The sequence below is a fragment of the Mustelus asterias genome, chromosome 8 (genome assembly GCF_964213995.1).
Source record: "Mustelus asterias chromosome 8, sMusAst1.hap1.1, whole genome shotgun sequence".
Lineage (NCBI taxonomy): Eukaryota > Metazoa > Chordata > Chondrichthyes > Carcharhiniformes > Triakidae > Mustelus > Mustelus asterias.
Window position 1 is genome coordinate 1,772,479 of NC_135808.1, and position 25,687 is coordinate 1,798,165.

A 25,687-nucleotide genomic window follows, 5' to 3' on the forward strand; every position below is an offset into this window, starting at 1 on the left:
CCGGACATTCTCTCTTCCACCTTCTTCCTTCGGAAAAAAGATACAAATTCTGAGGTCACGTACCAACCCACTCAAGAACAGCTTCTTCCCTGCTGCCACCAGACTTTTGAATGGACCTACCTTGCATTAAGTTGATCTTTCTCTACACCCTAGCTATGACTGCAACACTACATTCTGCATTCTCTCATTTCCTTCTCTATGAACAGTATTTTTGTCTGTATAGTGCGCAAGAAACAATAGTTTTCACTGTATGCTAATACATGTGACAATAATAAATCAAATCAAATCACATGTATTGGTATACAGTAAAAAGTATTGTTTCTTGCACACTATACCGACAAAGCATACTGTTCATAGAGAAGGAATGGAGAGAGTGCAGAATGTAGTGTTACAGTCATCGCTAGGGTGTAGAGAAAGATCAACTTAATGTGAGATAGGTCCATTCAAAAGACGGATAGCAGCAGGGAAGAAGCTGTTCTTGAGTTGTTTGGTACGTGATCTCAGACTTTTGTTTATTTATTAGTGTCACAAGTAGGCTTACATTAACACTGCAATGAAGTTACTGTGAAAACCCCCTAGTCGCCACACTCCGGTGCCTGTTCGGATACACTGAGGGAGAATTTAGCACGGCCAATCCACCTAATCAGCATGTCTTCCAAACTGTGGGAGGAAACCGGAGCACCCGGAGGAAACCCACGCAGACACGGGGAGAACGTGCAGACTCCACACAGACAGTGACCTAAGCCAGGAATCAAACCCGGGTCCCTGGCGTTGTGAGGCAGCAGCGCTAACCACTGTGCCACAATTTCAGTTACCCCCATTTAATACTTTAACCATTCTTTGTGAAAAATGTATCCCTGTTTTCGGTCTCGAGCTTACACATTCGATCTTGACCCTGTTTGCCCTTGTCCTTTCGAATTCAGTCCTGATGAGGGAGTTTTTATTCATCATTAAAATACACGCAAAATAGTAGGGTGCTGGAAATCTGGAATAAAGACATAAAGGATGATCTCAGCAGATCTGGCAGCAAGCGTGGGGAGAGAAACAGATTTAATGTTTTGGGTTCAATCTGACTGCACTTTGGAACATTTAATGGCCATCTCTTGTTTCTTTTTGGATTCAATATCTCTTTCAAAGAGCTAGTACAGGCCTGAGGGGCTGAATGTGCTGCATGATTCCATGATAAATCTGTGCTGAGGCTGGGGAATGCACCCCGCTGACTCTGTCAATCCCACTGCCATTTTACACTTGAGTGACCTCTGTCTGGCCTGGGAAGGAAGACCCGCCCTGGAGAGCCGTCGCCCAATCAGATTGACCCACAGCTCTCCAGCTTATCCGGGCACAGCGCTGCAGTGGCCAGAAGAAGAACTGCAGAGCCGTGCCTGAGACGGGTTCTCCGACCTCGCTTGCGGCTGGGAATCTCCGGTCCCGCTGCAGTGAATGGAGATTGGGTTGGCCACCCCTTCCCGGCCTCAGAACTGGGAGGGGACCGTCACATTCTGGCTGACATTTATTCAGAAGGAGAATCACACTGACAAACCCTGATGAAGGATTTCAGATAAATGAGCCACTTCAGAGAGCTACCAGCAGATGGTGGAGTTGTTCCAGCCATTTGCTCTTGTACCAAGCTCTCCAACGAGTGCAGTGGCATGGTGCCCAGTCCTTATCAGCCTGCATGCATCAGCGGATAAAACAATGACAAATTAATTACACCAACAGCAACTGTGTAAATACAGGGTCAGCAGGGTGGCGATGGCCCAGTGTATTATCGTAGAAGCCCTACAGTGCAGAAGGAGGCTATTCGGCCCATTGAGTCTGCACCAACCACAATCCCACCCAGGCCCTATCCCCGTAGCCCCATGCATTTACCCTAGCTAGTCTCTCTGACACTAAGGGGCAATTTAACACAACCAATCCACCTAACCCACACATCTTTGGGCTGTGGGAGGAAACCGGAGCACTTGGAGGGAACCCACGTAGACACGGGGAAAATGTGCAAACTCCACACAGACAGTGACCCAAGGCTGGAATCGAACCTGGGTCCCTGGCGCTGTGAGGCAGCAGTGCTAACCACCGTGCCACCGTGCTGCCCCTGCTGGGCTATTAATCCAGAAACTCAGATAATGTTCTGCGGATCTGGGTTCGAATCCCACCACGGCAGATGGTGGAATTTAAATTCAGCAAAAAGAAATCTGGAATTAAGGATCTACTGATGACCATGAAACCACTGTCGATTGTCGGAAAAACCCATCTGGTTCACTAATGTCCCTTTCGGGAAGGAAATCTGCCATCCTTACCTGGTCTGGCCGACATGTGGTTCCAGTGCATTGACTCTTAAACAAAATGGCCCAGCAAGCCACTCAGTTCAAGGACTATTTGGGACGTCCAAATGCAATGAAAGAAAGAAGCCTGGATTGTAACGGGGAACAGCGGTAGTGCGTTGGACCACACCCTGGAACAGTTCCATCCTGCCAGTGACAGACTGAGCGGTGGGAAATATCCCCTAAACCTCAACTGTTGGATTTAGACATTTCTTGCGGGCGGTTGCCATCATTAGCCATGTAGAGCCATCATATAGCAGGCAAGGAGGCCCTTTAGCCTGTTGTGCTCTGGTGGGTTCTCTGATCTCCCTGCTATTATCCTTACCCGGTCTGGCCTACATGTGACTCCAGACCCACAGCAATGTGGTGGACTCTTAACTGCCCCTCTGAAATATTGTGGCAAGCCATTCAGTTCAAGGGCAATTAGGGATGGGCAACTAATCACCTTTTCTATTTATTCTTTGTGGGCATGTGGGTGTTGCTGGCTAGACCAGCATTTATTACCCTTTCCTAATTGCCCCTGCGGAAGGTAGTGGCGACCTGCCTTCTTCAACTCGCTGCAGCCCCCTGAGTATGTAGGTGCACCCACAGTGCTGTTAGAGAGGGAGCTTCAGGAATTTGACCCAGTTACTGTGAGGGAATGGCCGATATATTTGCAAGTCAGGATGGTGAGTGACTTTGATTTGATTTGATTTGATTTATTATTGTCACATGTATCAGTATACAGTGAAAAGTATTGTTTCTAGCGTGCTATACAGACAAAGCATACTGTTCATAGAGAAGGAAAGGAGAGAGTGCAGAATGTAGTGTTACAGTCATAGCTAGGGTGTAGAGAAAGATCAACTTAATACGAGGTTGGTCCAGTCAAAAGTCTGACAGCAGCAGGGAAGAAGCTGTTCTTGAGTCAGTTGGCACGTGACCTCAGACTTTTGTATCTTTTCCCCAACGGAAGAAGATGGAACAGAATATATCCGGGGTGGGTGACGTTCTTAATTATGCTGGCTGCTTTTCCAAGACAGTGTAGACGGAGTCAATGGATGGGAGGCTGGTTTGCGTGATGGATTGGGCTTCATTCACGACCCTTTGTAATTCCTTGCAGTCTTGGGCAGCGCAGGAGCCATACCAAGCTGTGATACAACCAGAAAGAATGCTTTCTATGGTGCAACTGTAAATGTTGGTGAGAGTCGTAGCTGACATGCCAAATTTCCTTTGCCTCCTGAGAAAGTAGAGACGTTGGTGGGCTTTCTTAACTATAGTGTCGGCATGGACCAGGACAGGTTGTTGGTGATCTGGACACCTAAAAACCTGAAGCTCTCGACCATTTCTACTTCGTCCCCATTGATGTAGACTCAGAGGGGAACCTCCAGGTGTGGTGTTCCCAGGTACCTGCTGCTCTTGTCCTTCTAGATGGAAGTGGTCATGGGTTTGGAAGGTGCTGCCTAAGGATCTTTGGTGAATTGCTGTAGTGCATCTTGTAGACGGTACACACGGTATCTGTACATTTCATACTTTGGTCATATCACTGCATAACTTATAACAAAGAAGCTACAGACAGCACGTTGTCCGCAGTACATCTTTGTAGATTATCAGTGACTCAGACATCTCATGAAAGAATGAACTTTTGAATTTACTGTGCCTGACTGAATGAAAAAAAACTTCAGCGTAACTTGGAATTAAACCAATGGAATTGCTTCCAGTCTCAGGAAGAACATTTTGTTGCTGTTGTGGAGTTATTGCAGGATTCACAGCGTTCTCTCCGAGGCATTTCCGATGCTAGCAGGAGCGGTGAACATCGAGCCTAGTTTGCGCCCACACGCCATGGCTTGCAAGCAGCACGAGGAAGGCCTGGCTGAATACCTGAATTGCCCCATCTGCCTGGACCTCTTCACCGACCCGGTCATCCTGGACTGCGGCCACAACTTCTGCCAGGACTGCATCGGGCGCTACTGGCAGGAGGGTGAGGCGGTGTCGTGCCCCGAGTGCCGGAAGGTGTTCCAGGAGAGGAACCTCAGGCTCAACCGGGCTCTGGGCAACTTGGCCGACAGGGCCCGCAGGCTGATGGGGCCGGAGGGGGCCGGAGGGATACAGCAGCAGAGGCGAGAGGGGGATGAGGAAGAGGAGGAGGAGGACGAGAAGGCAGGCTCCCTGCCCCGGGCACCCTGCAGGCACAGTCCGGAGGACCGGAGGCAGCAATTCCGCTTCTACTGCAGCGAACACCAGGAAGAACTCAAGCTGTTTTGTGAGACGGACAAGGAGCTGATCTGTGTGATGTGTCTGGATGGCCGGGGCGGCCAGAGTCACAGGTCCCATAACTTCATGCTCATCACTGAAGCTGTGGAGATGTACAAGGTACAGGAAAGTACACTCAATAGGGAAACCACACCAATATGACATTTGTACCACAATGTTTTAATGTAGGGGGCAATTAATTCGAATCACAGAATCCCTACAGTGCAGAAGGGGGCCATTCAGCCCATCGAGTCTGCTCTGACAACAATCTCACCCAGGCCCTCTACCCGTAACCCCACATATTTACCCCGCTAATCCTTCTAACCTACACATCCCAGAACACTGAGGGGCAAGTTAGCATGGCCAATCCACCTAACCTGCACATCTTAACAGGTCACTAAGGGGCAATTTAGCATGGCCAATCCCCCTAACCTGCGCATCTTTGAGGTGTGGGAGGAAACCGGAGCACCCAGAGGAAACCCACGCAGACATGGGGAGAAGGTGCAGACTCTGCACAGGCAGTGACCCAAGCCGGGAATCAAACCCGGTCCCTGGAACTGTGCTTTTGTACTGCAGCGACCCGGGATCTCATGTGGAGACCGTTTCCCGGGCTCCTCTCTGGGCGCCACGGCCTCCTCGTGTCTCCGGCAGCCAGATTTCCGGCAAGGTCAGTTCCGTGCCAGAAGTCGGTGCGGAGCTGCATAAATGATTATAATGTTCATTTGAATGCATTTTAAATATCATTAGCCGGTGGGGATTGAGGTCTTTGGGCCCGCTAGTCTCTCCCCCAGCCCCCCCCGCCCCCCTCCCCCGCCAGGGGTGTTTCACTCCACCGGGGTTTACAGCAGCCCCCCATTAATGGGGAGCTGACGGCCTGACCCCGCTGCAGTGAAAGGGGGCAATCGAGGCCCCCCAGGGGGTGGCTCCCCCAGGGCATTGCCAGCTTGGCAATGCCAGCCTGGTTTCTCGCACTGCCCAAGGGGCAAAGTGCCAATGCCCAGGGGCATCTCAAGATCCTGCATTTGTTGCCCATCCCTATTTGCCCCCTTGAACTGAGTGGCTTGCCAGGTAATTTCAGAGGGTATTTGAGAGCCAACCACATTACTGTGGCTCTGGAGTCACATGTAGGCCAGACCGGGTAAGGACCGCAGATTTCATTCCCTAAAGGGACATCAGTGAATCAGATGGGTTTTTATACAAATTTCCTGATCACCATTTCTCAATCCCACATCTTATTAATTACATTTAAATTGCCAGGGTGGGATGTCTCCAGACCATCAGTTGAGCTTCTGGCCTTCTTATCCAGTGTTATTACCACTCTGCCTCTTCTCTCCAATTTATCTGTCAGTTTGATGGTTTGCACCTGGTGGCACGGTGCCACAGTGGTTAGCACTGCTGCCTCACAGCGCCAGGGAACTGGGTTCGATTCCCGGCTTGGGCCACTGTCTGTGTGGAGTCTCCACGTTCTCCCCACGTCTGCGTGGGTTTCCTCCGGGTGCTCCAGTTTCCTCCCACAATCTGAAAGATGTGCTGGTTGGGTGCATTGACCCGAACAGGTGTCGGAGTGTGGCGACTAGGGGATTTTCACAGTAACTTCATTGAAGTGTTAATGTCAGCCTTACTTGTGACTAATAAATAAACTTTTTCTGTGTGCAGTTTTGGCCTCCTGACCTAAGGAAGGATATATAGAATCCCTACAGTGCAGAAGGAGGCCATTCAGCATCAAGTCTGCACTGACTCTCCAAAAGAACATCTCAATAAGGCCCACCTCATCCCCTCCCCATCCCTGTAACATCATGCATTTACCATAACTAATCCACCGACACATCTTTGGTCCACTTCACCGACACATCTTTGGACACTAAGGGGCAATTTAGCATGGCCAATCCACCTAACCTGCACATCTTTGGACACTAAGGGGCAATTTAGCATGGCCAATCCACCTAATTGACCAATCCACCTGTGTGTAGACCAGAGAGAAAGTTCAACGAAGATTCACAGAATCATAGAATCATAGAACCAAATAGCGCAGAAGAGATCCTTCAGCCCATCAAGTCCGCACTGACACATTAGAAAGACCTGAACTCCCACCTAATCCCATTTACCAGCACTTGGCCCATTGTTCCGATTGTTATGATGTGCCAAGTGTTCATCCAGGTACTTGTTAAAGGATGTGAGGCAACCCACCTCTACCACCCTCCCAGGCACCGAATAATCCCTGGGATGGCGGGATTGTTCTCAAAGGTGAGATTCCGGGAACTGGGCCAATGTCGCCTTGAGTTTAGAAAAATGTGACATGATTTCATTGAAACGCACACAATTCTCACAGGGTCTGACAGGGTAGATGCAAGAAGGATGTGTTCCCGACTGCGGTCTAGAACCAGGGGGTACAGCCCCTGAATAAGGGGCAGGTCATTTATATTGAAGGAGCAATTTCCTCACTCAGAGGGTGGTGAACCATTGAGATTCTCAAACCCAGAGGGCAGTGGAGGCTCAGTCATCGAGTTACTTCAACATGGAGACCAATACACTTCCAGATATTAATGATATCAAGAGATTTGAGGACAGTGCAGTCAAATGGCTTTGAGGTAGAATATCAGCCTTGACTGGCGGCACGGGGGCGAGCACTGCTTACAGCACCAGGGACATAGAAACATAGAAGACAGGAGCAGGAGGAGGCTATTCGGCCCCTCAAGCCTGCTTCGCTATTCATCACGATCATGGCTGATTGTTCAACTCGATAGCCTAATCCTGCTTTCTCCCCATAACCTTTGACCCTGTTCGCCCCAAGTACTATATCTAGCCGCTTCTTGAAATGTCTCCTTATCTCCGGGTTCAATTCTCAGCTTGGGTGACCATCTGTGTGGATTTTACATGTTCTCTCTGTGTCTGTGTGGGTTTCCCCCCACAGTCCATGCTAAATTGCCCCTTAGTATCCAAAGATGTACAGGTTACGTGGATTGGCTATGCTAAACTGTCCCTTAATGTCCAAAGATGTGCGGGTTAGGTGGATTGGCCATGCTAAACTGTCCCTTAATGTCCAAAGATGTGCGGGTTAGGTGGATTGGCCATGCTAAACTGTCCCTTAATGTCCAAAGATGTGTGTGTTAAGTGGATTGGCCATGCTAAACTGTCCCTTAATGTCCAAAGATGTGCGGGTTAGGTGGATTGGCCATGCAAAGTTGCCCCTTAGTGTTCAAAGATGTGTGGGTTAGGTGAATTGGCCATGCTAAATTGCCCCTTAGTGTCCAAAGATGTGTAGTTTAGGTGGATTGGCAGTGCTAAATTGCCCCTTAGTGTCCAACGATGTGCAGATTAGGTGGATTGGCCATGCTAAATTACCCCTTAGTGTCCAAAGATGTGCAGGTTAGGTGGATTGGCCATGCTAAATTGCCCCTTAGTGTCCAAAGATGTGTAGTTTAGGTGGATTGGCAGTGCTAAATTGCCCCTTAGTGTCCAACGATGTGCAGATTAGGTGGATTGGCCATGCTAAATTGCCCCTTAGTGTCCAAAGATGTGCAGGTTCGGTGGATTGGCCATGCTAAATGTGTGGGCTTATGGGGATAGGGTGAAGTGGGGTGGGGTTGGATAAGATGCTCTTCTGGAGAGACAGTGTGGACTCGATTCGGAACAGAATTGGGTGAAAATTATTGATTCTTGAGAATGGTTCAGGGATTAGAATATTGATGAAGTTTTTTTAAAAGATTAAAGTTTATTTATTAGTCACAAGTAGGCTTACATTAATACTGCGATGAAGTTACTGTGAAAATCCCCTTGTCGCCATCCTCCGGCACCTGTTCGGGTTCATTGAGGGAGAATTTAGCACGGCCAATGCACCTAAGCAGCACGTCTTTGGAACTGTGAGGATAGATTGGAGAGGTTGGGACTGTTCTCCTTGGAGAGAAGAAGGCTAAGAGGAGATTTGATAGCGATGTTCGAAATCATGAGGGGGCTGGACAGAGTAGAGAGGAAGGAAGTGTACCCATTGGTGGAAGGATCGAGAACGAGAGGGGAAAGGTTTAAACTAAAATAAGGGGTTGCTCGTTTAAGAAGAGAATTATTTCCCACTCAGACTGTCACGAGTCTCTGGACCTCTCTTCCTCAGGAGACAGTGGGAGCAGAGTCTTTGAATATTTTGAAGGCAGAGCCAGATAGATTCTTGCTGAACGAGGGGGGTGAAAGGTTATCAGGTGTCGGCCGGAATGTGGCATTGAGGTTACAATCAGATTAGCCATAATCTTATTGAATGGCAGAGCAGGCTCAAGAGCAGAGAAGGCCACTCCTGATCCCTATGATTGTATGTTCCAGCCAGTGCAGAAATGATGGGCCGAATAGCCTCCTTACAGCACTGTAACAATTGTGTGATTGTGTGAGTGTCACCCTTCCTCTGGGAGTTTGCATTGAGGCTGGGGTCGTGGGGTCGGGAGATACCTCACCGGATCTTCCGCAGGGTACGCACCCAAACTCTTCCATGTGGACAAGCGCACTCACTCAGCCTGTGTATCTGAATTTCAGGACAAGCTGAAATCATTATCTGACATTCTCCGAGCCAAGTCCGCTCTCCTGGAAGCCAAACTGACCCAAAAACAAGTCCTAGAGGTCGGGGTAAGTTTTTAATCTGTCCTATTTTGACTCGTTCTACTTTTTTGTGTCCTCTTCCCACCCCCCTAGCCACCCTTCCCCCGCACTCCCTCCCCGCCGCTCCCTTATCCCGGGTCTGGACTTCAGTGAGGCCTTTGACAAGGTGGCAGACTGGTACAGAAGGTGAAGTCGCATGGGATCAGAGGTGAGCTGGCAAGGTGGATACAAAACTGGCTCGGTCAAAGAAGACAGAGGGTAGCAGTAGAAGGGTGTGTTTCTGAATGGAGGGCTGTAACAAGTGGTGTTCCTCAGGGATCACTGCTGGGACCTGTGCTGTTTGTAATATATATAAATGATTTGGAGGAAAATGTAACTGGTTTGATTAGTAAGTTTGCAGACGACACAAAGGTTGGTGGATAGCGATGAGGACCATCAGAGGATACAATAGGATATAGATCAGTTGGAGACTTGGGCGGAGAGATGGCAGATGGAGTTTAATCCGGACAAATGTGAGGTAATGCATTTTGGAAGGCCTAATACAGATGGGAAATACACAGTAAATGGCAGAACCCATGGAGTATTGATTGGCAAAGGGATCTGGGTGTACAGGTACACAGGTCACTGAAAGTGGCAATGCAGGTGGAGAAGGTAGTCAAGAAGGCATACGGCATGCTTGCCTTCATCGGCCAGGGCATTGAGTTTAAAAATTGGCAAATCATGTTGCAGCTTTATAGAACCTTAATTAGGCCGCACTTGGAATGCAGTGTTCAATTCTGGTCGCCACACGACCAGAAGGATGTGGAGGCTTTGGAGAGGGTACAGAAAAGATTTCCCAGGATGTTGCTTGGTATGGAGGGCACTAGCTATGAGGAGAGGTTGGAAAAACTTGGTTTGTTCTCACTGGAACGACGGAGGTTGAAGGGTGACCTGGTAGAAGTCTACAAGATTATGAGAGCCATGGACAGAATAGATAGTCAGAAGCTTTTTCCCAGGGTGGAGGAGTCAATTACTAGGGGACATAGGTTTAAGGTGAGAGGGGCAAGATTTAAAGGAGATGTACGAGGCAAGTTTTTTACACAGAGGGTGGTGGGTGCCTGGAACTCGCTGCCGGGGGAAGTAGTGGAAGCGGATACGGTAGTGACTTTTAAGGGGCATCTTGACAAATGCATGAATAGGATGGGAATAGAGGGATATGGTCCCCGGAAGAGTAGGGGGTTTTAGTTCAGTCAGGCAGCATGGTCGGTGCAGGCTTGGAGGGCCGAAGGGCCTGTTCCTGTGCTGTAATTTTCTTTGTTCTTTGTCTGATGAACGTTGTCATTCCCTTCAGGACCAGACGAGCCAATTGCAGAACTTTGTCATGTCCGAGTTTGCCAAGATGCACCAGATCCTGATCCGGGTGGAGAAGCGACTCATTGCCGAACTGAAGGAGAATGTGGAGAAGATTTCGGAAAAGCTGGAGAGGAACCTGCTGGACATCCAGCAGAATTTGGGCACTATCCAGGAAAAGCTGTCCAGATCACAGATCCAGCTGGATGAGGAGGACACCATCGCCTTCTTAAAGGTAAGCGTTGCCACATCTGGATCGGTGAGAGCAATCCCGGGGGTAAAACCTGGGATTGCCTACATGTCAACAGCTTCTTTATTGCTTGTGCTGGGTGGGGATAGGGGTCAGGGGTTAGGGTTACAGGGTTGGGGCAGCGACGATGGCATAGGAGTCATGAACAGGACTAAGTAATCCAATGGTCCAGGCTAAGTCTCTGAAAACACGGGTCCAAATCCCAAGCACTGCAGCCGGTGGAATTGAAGTTCATTCAATCAAATCTGGAATAAAAACAGAAAAGATACAAACATAGAAACTAGAAGCAGGAGGAGGCCATTCGGCCCTTCAAGCCTGCTCCGCCATTCATTATGATCATGGCTGATCATCGAATTCAATATCCTGATTCCCCCTTTCCCCCCCATATCCCTCGATTCCTTTAGCCCCAAGAGCGATATCTAATTTCTTCTTGAAATCACACAATGTTTTGGTCTCAACTACTTTCTGTGGGAGTGAATTCCACACATTCACCACCCTCTGGGTGAAGAAATTTCTCCTCACCTCAGTTCTAAAACTGGTGAGGCCAAACCTGAAGGATGTCCTTGCTATAGAGGGAGTACAGCGAAGGTTTACCAGGCTGATTCCTGGGATGGCAGGTCTGTCATATGAGGAGAGACTAAATCGGTTAGGATTATATTCACTGAAGTTTAGAGGAATGAGAGGGGATCTCATAGAAACTTATAAAATTCTAACAGGGTTAAACAGGGTAGATTCAGAAAGAATGTTTCCGATGGTGGTGAAATCCAGAACTAGGGGGTCATAGTTTGAGGATAAGGGATAAACCTTATAGAACTGAGGTGAGGAGAAATTTCTTCACCCAGAGGGTGGTGAATGTGTGGAATTCACTCCCACAGAAAGTAGTTGAGGCCAAAACATTGTGTGATTTCAAAAAGAAATTAGATATCGCTCTTGGGGCTAAAGGGATCGAGGGATATCGGGGGGAGGGGGGAATAAGGATATTGAATTTGATGATCAGCCATGATCATAATGAATGGTGGAGCAGGCTTGAAGGGCCAAATGGCCTCCTCCTGCTTCTAGTTTCAATGGTCAAGAGCTCGGGTATAAGCTGTGTCTTATGGTGCGGGGGTGGGCCGAGAGCTGAAGATTATGTGGCCGGGGATAATGCTACCTCCAAAATGTATTTAGACAATTTTTTGTTTTGTCACCATCTCCATGTGGACCGAGATATAAATGACATAAGTCCATGTGCATTGGCACGTGTTGATGCATTGGCCAACGCGTACAGTCTGAGGGCAACTGGATTGAGTTTCCAAATATGAAACCTTAACGTGAGAGCTTGGGCGTTCAGGGGTAATATCAGGGGATACTTCTTCAGATGTGGGGGAGTAAAAATCTGGAACTTTTTCCCACTCCCACCACTTCCCAAAAAGCTGTCAAGACTGGGTAGGGGAGAGGCGTCAATTGAAATATCCACGCAGAGATTAATAGATTTGTTCGGGGAAGGTATTATAGGTTATGGAACCAAGTTGGCTGGATGGAGTAAAGATTACAGATCAACCAAGTGATAGGGCAGTCTGGGAGGCCAAAGAGTGTTATCTTGTCTCTGTGTTCCAAAAATGCTTGGGACGCGATTCGTTGCAGAGGCTTTTGGGATTTAGATATCTGCCCCACAATCCTTTGTACCTCGTCATATGTCATAAGATTCAATTGTTCCTTTTGTTGGTTTTTTTTAGGACCAAGCTGACCAGGAGATGAGGTACGTGCTGTTATTTACAGGGACTCCGACACAAGTTCCACTGTTCTCAATCCCACGGCGTAACGCGAATGTTCTTTGTTAACAGTGAGGACACCGGTCAGCTCCTGTTGGTCACCGATCGTTTGCCGATAGGGATTTTCCAAGGACCACTGCAGTACGCAGCCTGGAAGGAAATGGCTGATAGCATCAGCCCCGGTGAGAGGTTCTCAACATACACCCTCCCCCTCTTTCACCGCTCGGGTTCCCGCGCACTGAAGAGAATGGCCAACCCCCCCCCAAAAAAACAGGACAACCTTCAATCTTACACGCACGTAACATTGTGTCCCATAGTATCCAACACCGAGGCAATGAGCACAATGTCCTCACTATTGAAAGCTGCTCGCTGGCCCTCAAGGCTACAAGATTTGATGCTAAACTCTAAACAGAGCCTGAAGGAGTTCCGTAGATATCCGATGTTCGAGAACAAATCCAATACATTGTTACACAACAACTAAACCCCTTGTGCTTACGATGTAACTAAGTCCAATTACGGTGCCAGTGCAGATGAAGCAATTTGGGGCTTGAACGTTTGCTCTTTAAGCTGGGATGGCAGGTCACAGAGAGAGAGAGAGAAAGAGTAGGCATGTTGGTTTGAAATTTGGAGGCTTTTTAAATCCCACATATCAAACTATCTGCATGTATTGGACTTGGTGGAAAAACAAATAGAATAATTAAAACTAGGTTGGAGAAAGTAGTTTTAAAGTGTCACAAGTAGGCCTACATTAACACTGTAATGAAGTTACTGTGAAAATCCCCTAGTGGCCACACTCCGGCGCCTGTTCGGGTACACTGAGGGAGAATTTAGCATGGCCAATCCACCTAACCAGCACATCTTTCGGACTGTGGGAGGAAACCACAGCACCCAGAGGAAACCCATGCAGACATGGGGAGAACGTGCAGACTCCACACAGACAGTGACCGGGAATCGAACTCGGGTCTCTGGCGCTATGAGGTAGCATGGCTAACGACCGTGCCACCATGACGCTCACAGTGGCACAGTGGTTAGCGCTGCTGCCTCACAGCGCCAGGGACCCGGGTTCGATTCCCGGCTTGAGTCACTGTCTGTGTGGAGTTTGCACTTTCTCCCCGTGTCTGCGTGGGTTTCCTCCGGGTGCTCCGGTTTCCTCCCACAGTCTGAAAGATGTGCTGGTTAGGGTGCATTGGCCGTGCTAAATTCTCCCTCAGTGTACCCGGACAAGCGCCGGAGTGTGGCGACTATGGGATTTTCACAGTAACTTCATTGCAGTGTTAATGTAAGCCTACTTGTGACACTGATAAATAAACTTTAAACTCACATTCTCTGGTGTTGCTCAGCCTTTTACAGTGAGCGTTTCATTTGGCTGTGGACTGGCGGGCCAGTGTGAAACCGTGTTTCGGAACTGACTGTGGTCAGGAACATGTTTCGTGACAGCTTCCAGACCCAACGGACTAAAAATTCCTACCAATTCATTCCTTTAACAAAAAAACAACCTTATTTTTAGCAATCTTCAAGTTGCTGCTTTTTCCTTCAGTGTTTATCCTCCTCGCTGAGTCCACTTTGTCAGATAAAAGGATGAATTTTATACAGAGACGTTCTCGGTGCCCAGAGACTCATTAGGCATTGTGCTGTTCCAAACCATGATTAATTACACCCATTTTGGCAGCAATTAGTTGGCTTCTTTTTTTAAGCGTCTACTTCGCAACGTACTTGTGAGGAAGCATCATTTAATGAACAACTTTCTTTGTGAAGAAAAACCCTTTAAAATGTTGTTGAAATGTGTCTCGTTTCCAATTATTGTTGGCAGTTGAGTAATAACACCGAAGCTCTTTAGATATTGCATTTTAGAGAGAATTTCTAAAAATATCTCGTCCTTTAAAGGTTGTTGTCAGCTGGCCGAGAAAATAGGCTTCTGGCCTCAAGAACAGGCTCCTGACCTAGAGAACAGGCTCCTGGCTGAGAGAATAGGCTCCTGACCTAAAGAACAGGCTCCTGGCCTAGAGAACAGGCTCCCGGCCTAGAGAACAAGCTCCTGGCCTAGAGAACAGGCTCCTGGCCTAGAGAACAGGCTCCTGGCCTAGGGAACAGGCTCCTGGCCGAAAGAACAGGTTCCTGGCCTAGAGAATAGGCTCCCGGCCTAGAGAACAGGCTTCTGGCCTAGAGAAAAGACTCCTGCCTAGAGAACAGGCTCCTGGCTGAGAGAACAGGCTCCTGGTTGAGAGAACAGGCTCCCGGCCTAGAGAACAGGCTCCTGGCCTAGGGAACAGGCTCCTGGCATAGAGAACAGGCTGCTGGCCGAGAGAACAGGCTCCTGGCTGAGAGAACAGGCTCCCAGCTTAGAGAACAGGCTCCTGGCCTAGCGAACAGGCTCCTGGCTGAGAGAACAGGCTCCTGGCTGAGAGAACAGGCTCCTGGCCTAGAGAACCAGCTCCTGGCCTAGAGAACAGGCTCCTGGCCTAGGGAACAGGCTCCTGGCATAGAGAACAGGCTGCTGGCCGAGAGAACAGGCTCCTGGCTGAGAGAACAGGCTCCCAGCTTAGAGAACAGGCTCCTGGCCTAGCGAACAGGCTCCCGGCCTAGGGAACAGGCTCCTGGCTGAGAGAACAGGCTCCTGGCTGAGAGAACAGGCTCCTGGCCTAGAGAACCAGCTCCTGGCCTAGAGAACAGGCTCCTGGCCTAGAAAAAATGCTCCTGGCCTAGAGAACAGGCTCCCGGCCTAGAGACCAGGCTCCCGGCCTAGACAAAAGACTCCTGGCCTAGAGAACAGGCTCCTGGCCTCGGGAAAGGCTCCTGGCCTAGAGAACAGGCTCCTGGCCTCGGGAAAGGCTCCTGGCCTAGAGAACAGGCTCCTGGCCCAGAGAACAGGCTCATTGGCTGAGCAAACAGGCTCCTGGCCTAGAGAACAGGCTCCCGGCCTAGAGGACAGTCTCCCGGCCTAGGTTTAAAGGCCTACGGCCAAGAATCTGGGCTCCTGGACAAGGATGTAAATGCCCTGGATGAGTGTATAGGTTCCCTGGATGAGGGGCTCAGTTCATTGATTAGGGGGAATGGGTCCCCTGGATGATAGTGCAGGGTTTTCTGGATGAAGAGATAGTTCCATGGCCGAGGGAATAGGTTTCCTGGTTGAGGGGGTAGGTTCCATGGCCAAGGGGGTAGTCTCCCTCATTGAGATGATAGGGTCCTTGGGCAAGGGGTAAGTTCCCTGGTCAAGGGGGTAGGTTCCCTGGCCGAGGGGGTAGGTTCCGTGGTTGAGGGGGTAGGTTCCCTGGTTGAGGATAGGTTCCCCGGCCGAAGGGGTAGATTCCCTGGTTGAGGGGGTAGGTTCCGTGGTTGAGGGTAGTTTCCCTGGCTGAGGGGGTAGGTTCCCTGGCCGAGGGGGTAGGTTCCCTGGTTGAGGATAGGTTCCCCGGCCGAAGGGGTAGATTCCCTGGTTGAGGGGGTAGATTCCCTGGTTGAGGGGGTAGGTTCCCTGGCTGAGGGGGTAGGTTCCATGGCCGAGGGGGTAGGTTCCCTGGTTGAGGATAGGTTCCCTGGCCAAGGGGGTAGGTTCCCTGGTTGAGGGGGTAGGTTCCATGGCCGAGGGGGTAGGTTCCCTGGCTGGGGGGGTAGGTTCCATGGCCGAGGGGGTAGGTTCCGTGGTTGAGGATAGGTTCCCTGGCTGAGGGGGTAGGTTCCATGGCCAGGGTGCAGGTCCCTGGTTGAGGAGGTAGGTTCCATGGCCGAGGGGTTAGGTTCCCTCATCGAGGGTTTAGGTTCCTTGGCCGAGGGGGTTGGTTCCCTGGTTGAGGGAGTAGTCTCCCTCATCGAGGGTTTAGATTCCTTGGCCTACTTTTCAGGAGAGGAAATGATCATGGGGTGTTGTTTAAAATGGGTGTTTGGTCCACTAAAACCCTGGGGTATAAGTGAAGGTATACCCCTCATTGCCTTCATCTCTATCCCTGGATCCTGAGCTTTCATTACACTTGACACATTTTCTCCCCGGTTTTGAGACAGGATGATGGAAGGTCCTTGAACCTCTTGCTGGTCCCACTTGAAATCAGTGTTTAGATATCTCAGAAACCTTCGTTCTCTGAGAGGAGCAGTGGGGGGGTAAACTGATCCACTTTAAGGGGCATTTATTGCTAAGGTGACAGAAGACTGGGAAGGAAGAGAGATTTGCATTTATATAGCCACTAACCCAACCTCAGGACATCCCCACAGGCTTTACAGCCAATTAAATCCTCTTGAAGTGCTGCAACGCAGGAAATACAGCTGCCAATTTGTGCACAGCAAGATCCCACAATCACAAATCCGGTAACTGAGCAAACGATCAGTTTTAGTGCTGGCGATGGTGGAAAGAATATTGTCGTGGGAGATCTCTCTGGTTGATGGAGAGTTGTCAACCTTCTGTAGAAGACAGGGTAATCCTGAATCAGGATCAGCAACGTGTCAACAATACTCTCACTTCTCCAGCAATCTGTAAAACAAAACATTGAGGCTAACTGACGTAGAAACATAGAAAAACTACAGCACAAACAGGCCCTTCGGCCCACAAGTTGTGCTGAACACATCCCTACCTTCAAGACCTACCTGTAACCCTCCATCCTATTAAGCTCCATGTCCTCATCCAGGAGTCTCTTAAAAGACCCTATTGAGTTCGCCTCCACCACCACTGACGGCAGCCGATTCCACTCGCCCACCACCCTCTGTGTGAAAAACTTACCCCCAACGCAAGGGGACATGAATATAGCTGAGGAGGACACTGGGTTGCAGGGGAGTAGAATAGACAGTATTACAGTTGATAAGGAGGATGTGCAGGATATTCTGGAGGGTCTGAAAATAGATAAATCCCCTGGTCCGGATGGGATTTATCCAAGGATTCTCTGGGAGGCAAGAGAAGTGATTGCAGAGCCTCTGGCTCTGATCTTCAGGTCGTCGTTGGCCTCTGGTATAGTACCAGAAGATTGGAGGTTAGCGAATGTTGTCCCATTGTTTAAGAAGGGGAACAGAGACTTCCCCGGGAATTATAGACCGGTGAGTCTCACTTCTGTTGTCGGCAAGATGTTGGAAAAAATTATAAGGGATAGGATTTATAGTTATTTGGAGAGTAATGAATTGATAGGTGATAGTCAGCATGGTTTTGTGGCAGGTAGGTCGTGCCTTACTAACCTTATTGAGTTTTTTGAGAAAGTGACCAAGGAGGTGGATGGGGGCAAGGCAGTGGACGTGGTATATATGGATTTTAGTAAGGCGTTTGATAAGGTTCACCATGGTAGGCTTCTGCAGAAAATGCAGATGTATGGGATTGGGGGTGATCTAGGAAATTGGATCAGGAATTGGCTAGCGGATAGGAAACAGAGGGTGGTGGTTGATAGTAAATATTCATCATGGAGTGCGGTTACAAGTGGTGTACCTCAGGGATCTGTTTTGGGGCCACTGCTGTTTGTAATATTTATTAATGATCTGGATGAGGGTATAGTTGGGTGGATTAGCAAATTTGCTGATGACACCAAAGTCGGTGGTGTGGTAGACAGTGAGGAAGGGTGTCGTAGTTTGCAGGAAGACTTAGACAGGTTGCAAAGTTGGGCCGAGAGGTGGCGGATGGAGTTTAATGCGGAGAAGTGTGAGGTAATTCACTTTGGTAGGAATAACAGATGTGTTGAGTATAGGGCTAACGGGAGGACTTTGAATAGTGTGGAGGAGCAGAGGGATCTAGGTGTATGTGTGCATAGATCCCTGAAAGTTGGGAATCAAGTAGATAAGGTTGTTAAGAAGGCATATGGTGTCTTGGCGTTTATTGGTAGGGGGATTGAATTTAGGAGTCGTAGCGTTATGTTGCAACTGTACACAACTCTGGTGCGGCCGCACTTGGAGTACTGTGTGCAGTTCTGGTCCCCACATTACAGGAAGGATGTGGAGGCTTTGGAGAGGGTGCAGAGGAGGTTTACCAGGATGTTGCCTGGTATGGAGGGGAGATCCTATGAGGAGAGGCTGAGGGATTTGGGATTGTTTTCGCTGGAAAGGCGGCGGCTAAGAGGGGATCTTATTGAAACATATAAGATGATTAGAGGTTTAGATAGGGTGGATAGTGATAGCCTTTTTCCTCTGATGGAGAAATCCAGCACGAGGGGGCATGGCTTTAAATTGAGGGGGGGTAGTTATAGAACCGATGTCAGGGGTAGGTTCTTTACCCAGAGGGTGGTGAGGGATTGGAATGCCCTGCCAGCATCAGTAGTAAATGCGCCTAGTTTGGGGGCGTTTAAGAGATCCGTAGATAGGTTCATGGACGAAAAGAAATTGGTTTAGGTTGGAGGGTCACAGTTTTTTTTTTTAACTGGTCGGTGCAACATCGTGGGCCGAAGGGCCTGTTCTGCGCTGTAATGTTCTATGTTCTATGTTCTAACATCTCCCCTGTACCTACCCCCCAGCACCTTAAACCTGTGTCCTCTTGTAGCAGACATTTCCACCCTGGGAAAAAGCCTCTGAGAGTCCACCTGATCTATGCCTCTCAACATCTTATACACCTCTATTAGGTCTCCTCTCATCCTTCATCTCTCCAAGGAGAAAAGACTGAGCTCCCTCAGCCTATCCTCATAAGGCATGCCACTCAATCCAGGCAACATCCTTGTAAATCTCCTCTGCACCCTTTCAATCTTTTCCAAATCCTTCCTATAGTGAGGCGACCAGAACTGAGCACAGTACTCCAAGTGGGGTCTGACGAGGGTCTTATATAGCTGCATCATTATCCCCGGACTCCTAAACTCAATCCCTCGATTGATAAAGGCCAGCACACCATACGCCTTCTTAACCACCTCCTCCACCTGCGGGGCCGATTTTAGTGTCCTATGGACCCGGACCCCAAGGTCCTTCTGATCCTCTACAGTACTAAGAGTCTTTCCCTTTATATTGTACTCCTTCATCCCATTTGACCTACCAAAATGGACCACGACACATTTATCTGGGTTGAAGTCCATCTGCCACTTATCCGCCCAGTCTTGCATCCTATCAGTGTCCCTCTGTAACTTCTTACATCCCTCCAGACTATCCACAACCCCACCAACCTTCGTGTCGTCGGCAAACTTACCAACCCATCCCTCCGCTTCCTCACCCAGGTCATTTACGAAAATGACAAACAGCAAGGGTCCCAGAACAGATCCCTGGGGCACATCACTGGTGACCGACCTCCATTTAGAAAAAGACCCATCTATACCCACTCTCTGCCTCCTTTGGGCAAGCCGGGCGGTGGATCCCATGCCCTCTCACTTTTTCTAGAAGCCTCGCATGGGGGACCTTATCGAACGCCTTGCTAAAATCCATATAAACCACATCTACCGCCTTCCCTTCGTCAATGTGTTTAGTCACATTTTCGAAGAACTCCACCAGGCTCGTAAGGCACGATCTGCCCTTGACAAAGCCATGCTGAGTATTCTTGAGCATACTAAACCTCTCTAAATGCTCATATATCCTGTCCCTCAGGATCTTCTCCATCAGTTTACCAACCACTGAGGTTAGACTCACCGGTCGGTAATTTCCTGGGCTATCCCTATTCCCCTTCTTGAAAATAGGAACCACATCCGCAATCCTCCAATCCTCTGGCACCTCTCCCGTCTCCATCGACGACGCAAAGATCATCGCCAGAGGCTCTGCAATCTCTTCCCTCGCCTCCCACAGTAACCTGGGGTACATCCCATCCGGACCCGGCGACTTATCTATCTTGATGCCATTCAAAGATTCCAGCACAACCTCTTTCTTAAAGTATGTGATGATGAAATAGGCTTCATAACCACTGGCATCAGAATTGTACTTAGTTCCATTGATTAACAAATTTATTGGAGTTTTTTTGGGGATATAATTAGTCTGGTAGATAAAGGAGAACCAGTAGATGTCTTATACTTGGATTTCCAAAACACATTCAGTCAGGTGCCATATGTAAGATTAATGAGCAAGTTTAGGCATCATGAAATTGGTGCTAATATATTAGCATGGTAGGAGCTTGACTAACAGACAGGAAGCAAAGAGTAAGCATAAATGGGGCATTAAATTTGTTAGGTAATGGATATTGAAGTCAGATTCTGGGCCCTCAGCTATTCACATTCTATATTAATGACTCATAAAGAGAGAGAATAATCAAAGTTTTCTGATGATACAAAACTGGGTGTAGGCAACTTCCAAGCAGCTCAGTGCTTTCAGATCCTCTTTTGTATTAACATTGTGGTTAGGAACAGTGATGCGGGGGGATGGGGGGGGGGGGGAGGGAGGGGCACGGGGGGGTGGGGTGTAAATCAGATGCATTCAACTTAGAAGGGAAAGCTAAACACTGCATACTGCGCAGAAACCATTAAACTGTCAATCAAAGTCTTGTTAGACTGCACTATGAAATTGAATGAAAGTAAGGATTTCCAGAGGAAAGCAAAGGTTTTCTCGGGGAAAAAGGAATTCAAAGGAGTTCCAAGGAATTGAAAGCATTTCCAAGGACTTTAATGGATTTTCATGGAATTGTGCTTTCTCGGAAGGCTCAGAGGCTAGGAGTAAATGCAATATTAAAACAAATGGGGCCAAGTGAACAGCTGTGGAGAAGGAAATTCCATCCCCCACTCCAGTGAAAGTGACTTTTCCTGTCAGTCAGAGGACTTGAAAGGGGCCTTCTCACATCTGGTGCTTCTGAGGGAGAGAAAGAGGAAACCCTTCTGCAGAAAGGGTGGCACGGTGACACAGTGCTGAGCACTGTTGCCTCACAGCACCAGGGACCCGGGTTCGATTCCTGGCTTGGGTCCTGTCTGTGTGGAGTCTGCATGCTCTCCCTGTGTCTCTGTGGGTTTCCTCCGGGTGCACCGGTTTCCTCCCATAGTCCAAAAATGTGTGGGTTAGGTTGATTGGCCGTGCAGAATTGTCCCTGAGCACGAGGGGGACTAAGAGGGTAACTATGTGGGGTTATGTGGATAGGGACTGTTGTCTGTGTAGGCTCAATGGGCCAAATCCCTTCTGCACCGTAGGGATGCTATGAAAAAGAGAATGAAGCGCTCCTGTGATTTGCCAGATGTCCGGGGGGGGGGGGGGGGGGGGAATGGAGACTAAAGTGACCAGACAGCTTCAAAGCTTTTACAGCCCACAGACCAGAGTGAAGACTTTGATCAGTGAGATGCCTGAAATTACCATCCCAAGCGTGATGTTCAGGTTTCCCAGGGCTTGAAGGGGCAGTCTACCACAAAGCCCCCATCCTGGGGGAGGTGTCGAGGTCAACCCTTTGCCCCCAGCCCGAGGACCCTTGGGGGACCCTCCCTCTACAGCCTAGCAGAGGGGCACATGGGCACTCCACTTGCCTCCTTGACCCATCCCCCCCACCTTGGGTTCCAATGTGCCAGGCCCACTCATGACGGGAGCTTGATTGGTGCCGATCCCACGGGTGAATAGCGGGAGGGTTTTGAATTGGGCTTCAAGCCCGCTAATTACATTCAACTTCACACTGTTGAATAATAACTGGGCTCCTCCAGCTCTGGTGAGGTGGGCCGGGGAATGGTGATGGGTTCCCCAGCCGGCAGGAATCCTGATTTAGACCCAACGCCCGATTCAGCGAAAGATGTGCAGGTTAGGGGGATTGGCCATGCTAAATTACCCCTTAGTGTCCAAAGATGTGCAGGTTAGGGGGATTGGCCATGCTAAATTGTCCCTTAGTGTCAAAAGATGTGCAGGTTAGGTGGATTGGCCATGCTAAATTGCCCCTTAGTGACAAAAGATGTGCAGGTTAGGGGGATTGGCCATGCTAAATTGCCCCTTCGTGTCCAAAGATGTGCAGCTTAGGTGGATTGGCCATGCTAAATTGCCGCTTCGTGTCCAAAGATGTGCAGGTTAGGTGGATTGGCCATGCTAAATTGCCCCTTAGTGTCCAAAGATGTGTAGGTTAGGTGGATTGGCCATGCTAAATTGCCCCTTAGTGTCCAAAGATGTGAAGGTTAGGTGGATTGGCCATGCTAAATTGCCCCTTAGTGTCCAAAGATGTGCAGGTTAGGTGGATTGGCCATGCTAAATTACCCCTTAGTGTCCAAAGATGTGTAGGTTAGGTGGATTGGCCATGCTAAATTGCCCCTTAGTGTCCAAAGATGTGCAGGTTAGGGGGATTGGCCATGCTAAATTGCCCCTTCGTGTCCAAAGATGTGCAGGTTAGGTGGATTGGCCATGCTAAATTGCCGCTTCGTGTCCAAAGATGTGCAGGTTAGGTGGATTGGCCATGCTAAATTGCCCCTTAGTGTCCAAAGATGTGTAGGTTAGGTGGATTGGCCATGCTAAATTGCCCCTTAGTGTCCAAAGATGTGAAGGTTAGGTGGATTGGCCATGCTAAATTGCCCCTTAGTGTCCAAAGATGTGCAGGTTAGGTGGATTGGCCATGCTAAATTACCCCTTCGTGTCCAAAGATGTGTAGGTTAGGTGGATTGGCCATGCTAAATTGTCCCTTAGTGTCCAAAGATGTGCAGGTTAGGGGGATTGGCCATGCTAAATTGTCCCTTAGTGTCCAAAGATGTGCAGGTTAGGTGGATTGGCCATGCTAAATTACCCCTTAGTGTCCAAAGATGTGCAGGTTAGGTGGATTGGCCATGCTAAATTGCCCCTTAGTGTCCAAAGATGTGCAGGTTAGGTGGATTGGCCATGCTAAATTGCCCCTTAGTGTCCAAAGATGTGAGGGTTAAGTGGATTGGCCATGCTAAATTGCCTCTCAATGTCCAAAAGTTGTGCAGGTTAGGTGGATTGGCCATGCGAAATTACCACTGAGTGCCAGGGGGATTAGCAGGGTAAATTTGTGAGGTTAAGGGAATAGTATCCGGGTGGGATTGTGGTCGGTACAGATGCGATGGGCCAAATAGCCTCTTTCTATACTTTAGGGATGTTATGATTTTGTGACTTACTTTGTGATTACTTGTTATCTCTCTCCCTCTCTCTGGATCAGTTCCGGCGTCAGTGACCCTGAACCCTAAGACGGCTCACTCCTGGCTCCTCATATCGGAAGACCTGACCAGCGTCAGATACGCAAACAAGCAGCAGCAGCTGCCCGACACCCCGGAGAGGTTCAATCCCTCTCTCTGCGTGTTGGGCTCGCAAGGCTTCACCATGGGGCGGCATTACTGGGAGGTGGTGGTGGGTGAGAGCACCGAGTGGGACGTGGGCGTGGTGAAGGAGTCCATCAACAGGAAGGGGGACATCACGGCCATCCCGCAGGCTGGCTACTGGATCGTGTGGCTCAGGAACGGCAACGACTACAAGGCGGGCTCGCTGCCCCGAACCCGGCTCAGGCTGAACACCCGGCCCAGGAGGATCGGGGTGTACCTGGACTATGAGGGCGGCCAGGTGTCCTTCTACAATGCGGACAACATGTCCCACCTGCACACCTTCACCGACCTGTTCACTGAGAAACTGTACCCCTTCTTCAGCCCCTGCCTGAGCGGGCACGGGGAGAACTCGGAGCCACTGAAAATCTGCCAATCTAAGTTTCATTAATGCCCCGGGAGCTCAGTCCCAATCGTCCCCCTCCCTTCAACCTCTCCCTTTCACCCTCTCGGCCTGTTGAGTGCGGGGCAGGATTGGTGAGGCAGGAGGTGGGTGGAGAAGGGTAAATCAGGAGAGATGGCTCTCACACCCATTGGCGCACCTAGCCAGTATCCTGCAGAACCTGTGTAGTTGAATGTCAGGGGGAGGGGAGGCGGGTGACGGAGGGGGGAAAGGGGGAGGACAGATGGTGAATGCTACCATTCTTGTGCTGCCTTGCCACCCTTGCCCAATTTCACCCTCGGCCTGTGTCTTCCCTCATGTTGTCCCAGTCTAACCTAAGGGGAGGTGATGGCCTAGTGGAATTATCGTGAGAATATTCATCTGGGAACTCAGCTCACGTTCTGGGGACCCGGGTTCAAATCCCACCACGGTGGAATTTGAATTCAATTTAAAAAAAATCTGGAATTAGGATTCTACTGATGACCATGAAACCATTGTCGGAAAAACCCATCTGGTTCACTAATGTCCTTTAGGGAAGGAAATCTGCCGTCCTTACCTGGTCTGGCCTACATGTGACTCCGGAGTCGCAGCAATGTGGTTGACGCTCAGCTGCCCTCTGGAACAGCCTAGCGAGACACTCAGTTGCTCAAGAAGGTGCCTTCTCAAGGGCAACTAGGGGTGGGCAATAAATGCTGGCCAGCCAGCGACGCCCGTGTCCCACGAATGAATAAAAGAGAAATCTCCTCTCACCCACATTCCCCTCCATGACTCCTTTCCCCGCCTTTTCAAAACAATGGAACTTATCGTGTTAATTAGCATGGCTCACAGCAATCTCCTGACCTGAGAACACTCCATGCACTAATTGTCAGATTCAGACACTTTGGCTCACCTTCTGCCAGCCTTTGTGAACAGGTTGCTCACAATTTCACAACCCTTTGCAACGTGCCAGGTAGCTTTCAGCTCAGCACTTCAGCTTCCCAGATTAATTGTCTCAAAGTCTCACATTCTCCAGTTAAATGGAAGCCCAGGAAGTACCCTCAGCTACCCGGGCCGATCTGTTATTATATCTCAGTCCCAAGATTGTACCTGGATTGTCATTCGATTTTTTGAATTTTTTTTCTCACAGAAGCAGAGAATAGAACAACAGAATCCCTACAGTGCAGAAGGAGGCTAACCACTGTGCCACCATGCTGCCCTCTGTGATAGACTGCCCTGGCTGTGTCCCCCATTGAAGTGAGTTGAGTGCAGTACTGATAGAGGTTCAGGGACTGGGCGCTCCACCCTGGCCACATTTGATTAAGAGTGACTCCCTTTAAGTTGTTGAAGAACAACTTAAGCTGCCAGGATTAACGCAGTCTGCGGAAATTGGTGATGTTTGACTGTCCCATCAACACTTGGAAAAGGGCTGAATGGACGCCACTTGCTTGTGTGACGTGTTTGAGGCTATTTGCCATCAGAAGGAAACATTCACCCTGGGAGATGACAGAAATCGATAGCCCACACGAAGACTTGAACATGTCGATATGTGCAGGCTATGTGGATTGGCCATGCTAACTTGTCCCTCAGTGTCGAAAGATGTGTAGGTTAAGTGGATTGGCCATACTAAATTGCCCCTTAGTGTCCAAAGATGTGTAGGTAAGATGGATTAGCCATGCTAAATTGTCCCTTAGAGTCAGGGGGATTAGCAGGGTAAATATGTGGGATTACGGGGATAGGCCCTGGATGGGATTATTGTTGCTGCAGTCTTGATGGGCTGAATGGCCTCCTTC

General features: G+C 49.3%; 1 protein-coding gene across 1 annotated transcript; it reads left to right on the forward strand.

Moving 5' to 3' along the window:
* The first annotated feature begins 4,139 nt into the window (after window positions 1-4,139).
* LOC144497617 (zinc-binding protein A33-like) lies at window positions 4,140-23,927 on the forward strand. The gene is made up of 7 exons (XM_078219058.1): window positions 4,140-4,670; window positions 5,127-5,217; window positions 9,001-9,155; window positions 10,459-10,692; window positions 12,423-12,445; window positions 12,531-12,640; window positions 23,380-23,927. Exons 1-7 carry the CDS (start codon window positions 4,140-4,142, stop codon window positions 23,925-23,927), a joined length of 1,692 nt encoding a protein of 563 aa, XP_078075184.1.
* Window positions 23,928-25,687: the final 1,760 nt, after the last annotated feature.